The 5,000-nt window shown below is 45.0% G+C and overlaps 1 protein-coding gene across 1 annotated transcript in view; it reads left to right on the top strand.

Moving 5' to 3' along the window:
- The window catches only part of pcdh7a (protocadherin 7a), an 89,665-nt gene that overhangs the window by 84,620 nt on the left and 45 nt on the right, over positions 1-5,000 (top strand). Inside the window, exon 6 of the mRNA XM_046327616.1 lies at positions 4,112-5,000. This exon is cut by the window's right edge and continues 45 nt beyond it. Coding sequence (XP_046183572.1) covers positions 4,112-4,686 — 575 coding nt within the window. The 3' untranslated portion in view covers positions 4,687-5,000. The remainder of the gene's footprint in view (positions 1-4,111) is intronic.

The following is a 5,000-nucleotide window of genomic DNA, read 5'->3' as shown; positions in this document are numbered from 1 at the left end:
TCATTATGGTGTTGGTATTGGTATTGGTGTTGGTGTTGGTGTCGTTATGGTGTTGGTATTGGTGTTGTTGTTGGTATTGATATTGGTGTTGGTGTTGGTGTCGTTATGGTGTTGGTATTGGTGTTGGTATTGGTTTTGGTGTTGGTGTCGTTATGGTGTCGTTATGGTGTTGGTATTGGTGTTGGTTTTGGTGTTGTTATGGTGTTGATATGGGTGCCATTTTGGTGTTGGTGTTGGTGTTGTTATGGTGTTCTTATGGTGTTGTTATGATGTTGATATGGGTGTCATTTTGGTGTTGGTGTTGTTATGGTGTTGTTATGGTGTTGTTATGGTGTTGTTATGGGTGTCATTTTTGTGTTGGTGTTGGTGTTGGTGTTGTTATGGTGTTGTTATGGGTGTTGTTATGGTGTTGTTATGGTGTTGGTTTTGGTGTCGTTATGGTGTTTTTATGGTGTTGGTTTTGGTGTTGTTATGGTGTCGTTATGGTGTTGTTATGGTGTTGATATGGTGTTGGTTTTGGTGTTGGTTTTGGTGTTGTTATGGTTTCGTTATGGTGTCGTTATGGTGTTGTTTTGGTGTCGTTATGGTGTTGTTATGGTGTCGTTATGGTGTTCTTTTGGTGTCGTTATGGTGTTGTTATGGTGTTGGTTTTGGTGTTGTTATGGTGTTGATATGGGTGTCATGTTGATGTTGTTATGGTGTTGGTGTTGGTTTTGGTGTTGTTATGGTGTTGATATGGTGTTGATATGGGTGTCATGTTGGTGTTTTGTTTAATTTTGGGTCAAATGGTTTTAAACCGTGTTTGATTTGATACATGTTTCAATATTTTTTCATAAACTCGGTTTCTGATTGGACATAAACTCAGTTTCTGATTGGACATAAACTAGGTTTCTGATTGGACATAAACTCGGTTTCTGATTGGACATAAACTCGGTTTCTGATTGGACATAAACTAGGTTTCTGATTGGACATAAACTAGGTTTCTGATTGGACATAAACTCGGTTTCTGATTGGACATAAACTAGGTTTCTGATTGGACATAAACTAGGTTTCTGATTGGACATAAACTCGGTTTCCGATTGGACATAAACTCGGTTTCCGATTGGACATAAACTAGGTTTCCGATTGGACGTAATCTAGGTTTCCGATTGGTCGTAAACTAGGTTTCCGATTGGTCGTAAACTAGGTTTCCGATTGGTCGTAAACTAGGTTTCCGATTGGACGTAAACTAGGTTTCCGATTGGACGTAAACTAGGTTAACGATTGGACATAAACTAGGTTTCCGATTGGACATAAACTAGGTTTCCGATTGGACATAAACTAGGTTTCCGATTGGTCGTAAACTAGGTTTCCGATTGGACGTAAACTAGGTTTCCGATTGGATGTAAACTAGGTTTCCGATTGGACGTAAACTAGGTTTCCGATTGGACGTAAACTAGGTTTCCGATTGGACATAAACTAGGTTTCCGATTGGACTTAAACTAGGTTTCCGATTGGACGTAAACTAGGTTTCCGATTGGACATAAACTAGGTTTCCGATTGGACATAAACTAGGTTTCCGATTGGACGTGAAGGTACATTTGTGGAAATCATTTAATTTAGAAATCCACTCTGAAAACTCTTGGAAAAGTCATGTAATAACTTAGAAGCTTCTAGTCAGTAAATTACATTTCAGCTTCCATGTGAATGTTAATAAGAAGGGGAAAGTACAATGACGATGATGATGGGTTCATGACCTATGACCGTTGACCTATGACCGTTGACCGTTGACCTATGACCGTTGACCTATGACCGTTGACCGTTGACCTATGACCGTTCCCTGGATTTCTGGTTTATGAAAGAGAAAATGTCTTTGTTTCCATGAGAGACAGGTGGTTGCTATGACAACGCATTACTCTACGAAAATAACGATATGGTTCTCAGCAATAATAAGAGGTAATCTTACCCCCTTACCCTGCTAACCTTAACACGCTTAACTGACCTCAGATCAGTCTACAGAGATTATTCTGACCTACTCATTTAACTGACCTCAGATCAGTCTACAGAGATTATTCTGACCTACTCATTTAACTGACCTTAATACATTACCATTTAACTGACCTCAGATCAGTCTACAGTGATTAGTCTCACCTACTCATTTTAAATGTGTCCCTCTATGCACTTCACATATCTAGAGATCCCTTTAAATAAGTCTAGATGCATTCATTTCCTGTAGGCATAATCCTCTCACATATGACATGTAGAGATCCCTTTAAAAATGATTTAGAGACACCTTTAAATAAATAAATATGTCTGCTGTGGGCATAATCCTCTCACATATGACATCAGTCCTTAACAGATTGACCTTTGACATTTGAACCTTTGACCTTTTGGGGCTGTTGGAACGTGTTATTATATTTTAGGAGATGCTTTGAATCCCTTGAATGCAGTCAGTATTTTTCTATTCAGTTATATTCAGTTATATTCAGTTATATTCAGTTATATTCAGTTATATTCAGTTATATACACTATGCACTCTTTTATATGTCTAGTATGTAAGTATCTTTGTCTGTCTGTTTGTCTGTCTGTCTCTCTGCCCCCCTCTCTCTCTGTCTCTCTCTCTCTGTCTCTGTCTCTCTGTCTCTCTGTCTCTCTCTCTCTGTCTCTGTCTCTCTGTCTCTCTGCCCCTCTCTCTGTGTCTCTGTCTCTCTGTCTGTCTCTCTGCCCCTCTCTCTCTGCCCCCCTCTCTCTCTGACTCTCTCTCTCTGTCTCTCTCTCTCTCTCTCTGCCCCTCTCTCTCTCTGTCTCTCTCTCTCTGTCTCTGTCTCTCTGTCTCTCTGCCCCTCTCTCTGTGTCTCTGTCTCTCTGTATGTCTCTCTGCCCCTCTCTCTCTGCCCCCCTCTCTCTCTGTCTCTCTCTCTCTGTTTCTGTCTCTCTGTCTGTGTCTCTCTCTTTGTCTGTCTCTCTGTCTCTCTGTCTGTGTCTCTCTCTCTGTCTGTCTCTCTGTCTCTCTGCGCCTCTCTCTCTGTGTCTCTGTGTCTCTGTCTCTCTGTCTGTGTCTCTCTCTTTGTCTGTCTCCCTGTCTGTCTCTCTGCCCCTCTCTCTCTGTGTCTCTGTCTCTCTCTGTCTGTCTCTCTGCCCCTCTCTGTGTCTGTGTCTCTCTGTCTCTCTGCCGCTCTCTCTCTGTTGCTCTGTCTCTCTGTCTGTGTCTCTCTCTCTGTCTCTCTCTCTGTCTGTCTCTCTGTCTGTCTTTCGGTCTCTCTTTCTCTCTCAAAAGCAATGGTAAATTGTTGAATTTTCCCAGATGTATTCAACCCAGTATAATGTGTCATTTCTAAACCCATACTAACAGATGATCTCCTTCTAACCCCACATCCCTTCCCATTGTAGATGCCACACAGCTATGAGTCTATATTATATTGTAACAGTAGTTCTCTCTCTCTCTCAGAGACCTGTGGTTAATACTGTGTATTATTACCAGTAGTTCTCCCTCTCTCAGAGACCTGTGGTTAATACTGTGTATTATTACCAGTAGTTCTCCCTCTCTCAGAGACCTGTGGTTAATACTGTGTATTATTACCAGTAGTTCTCCCTCTCTCAGAGACCTGTGGTTAATACTGTGTATTATTACCAGTAGTTCTCCCTCTCTCAGAGACCTGTGGTTAATACTGTGTATTATTAACAGTATGACGACAGTCTTATGCTTCATCACCAATAGATATACCATGTTTATTAAATACCATATTTATATACTCTCTCCCTCCCTCCCTCTCTCCTCCCTCCCTCTCTCCTCCCTCTCTCTCTCTCCCTCCCTCCCTCCCTCTCTCTCCTCCCTCTCTCTCTCCTCCCTCTCTCTCTCTCCCTCTCTCTCTCTCTCCCTCTCTCCTCCCCTCCCTCCTCTCCTCCCTCCCTCCCTCCCTCCCCCTCCCTCCCTCCCTCCCTCCCTCCCTTCCTTCCTTCCTTCCTTCCTTCCTTCCTCCATCCATCCCTCCCTCCCTCTCTCTCTCTCTCTCTCCCTCCCTCCCTCCCTCACTCCCTCCCTCCTCCCTCTCTCCTCCCTCTCTCCTCCCTCTCTCCTCCCTCTCTCCTCCCTCCCTCTCTCCTCCCTCCCTCCATCCTTCTCTTTCTCCAGATGCCAGACAGCTCCCAGACGTAGCCCTGACAGGGAAGTGCACTAGGGAGTGTGATGAGTTTGGACACTCCGACACTTGTTGGATGCCCGCCGCTGTCCACCCGTCGCCTCGGCAACACCAGCGCCAGCGCCACGTCAGCGAGCCGCCTCGCCTTTCCACCTTCGCCTCCCCTGGCAACGACAACAACAATAACCATGACGACGATGATGAGGAAGATAGTGACAGTGAGAGCGCCGGCAGCGCCGGGAGTTCCGAACCGGGCGTAGTCAGCGTGGGAGTCGGCGGAGGAGGTCAGAGGTTACCGTTAGCCAATGGGGATCCTCTCGGCAGCCTGGTGGGCAGAAACAGGATGAACCGGAACATGGGCGACCACAACCGGAACCTACTCAACCGGAAGATGACGTCAGCGTCGTACGACACCTTCAGCTCCGCCGGGTTCGGGAGACGCCATCACGAGGAGGATAGGGGGGGTCAGGGCAGGGTCAACCCTCCGGAGGTTATACCATTAACGAGGACCGGGGACTACAAGACCACATCGTGCCTCACGCTCTCCCGTAGAGAGGTCTACCTGTAAGAGCAGGATGGATGGATCAGTCCACTGCTGCTGCACCCCTTTGCTGATGGAATGGAACATTCCATCCCTGTTTGTTCTGATGAAATGGAACAGTCCACTTCTAGACATTGGAATGAAATGGTCCATTTCTGTTGTAGTTCTTTTGTTGAGAACTTTGACCAGCTGTGAATAACAACAATAATAACAATAATAACAACACCTTAAGAGGAGAGGACCGCTCAGTGGGTTTGGGTTTGTTTTGGAGACAAGACACCACATAACTACAAAACCACAAAAAAGGACACTGGGACCTTAGACTCCAAGAAGAAATGACT

The sequence above is a fragment of the Oncorhynchus gorbuscha genome, linkage group LG24 (genome assembly GCF_021184085.1).
Source record: "Oncorhynchus gorbuscha isolate QuinsamMale2020 ecotype Even-year linkage group LG24, OgorEven_v1.0, whole genome shotgun sequence".
Taxonomy (NCBI): domain Eukaryota; kingdom Metazoa; phylum Chordata; class Actinopteri; order Salmoniformes; family Salmonidae; genus Oncorhynchus; species Oncorhynchus gorbuscha.
This window is presented reverse-complemented; position numbering and strand designations above follow the sequence as displayed.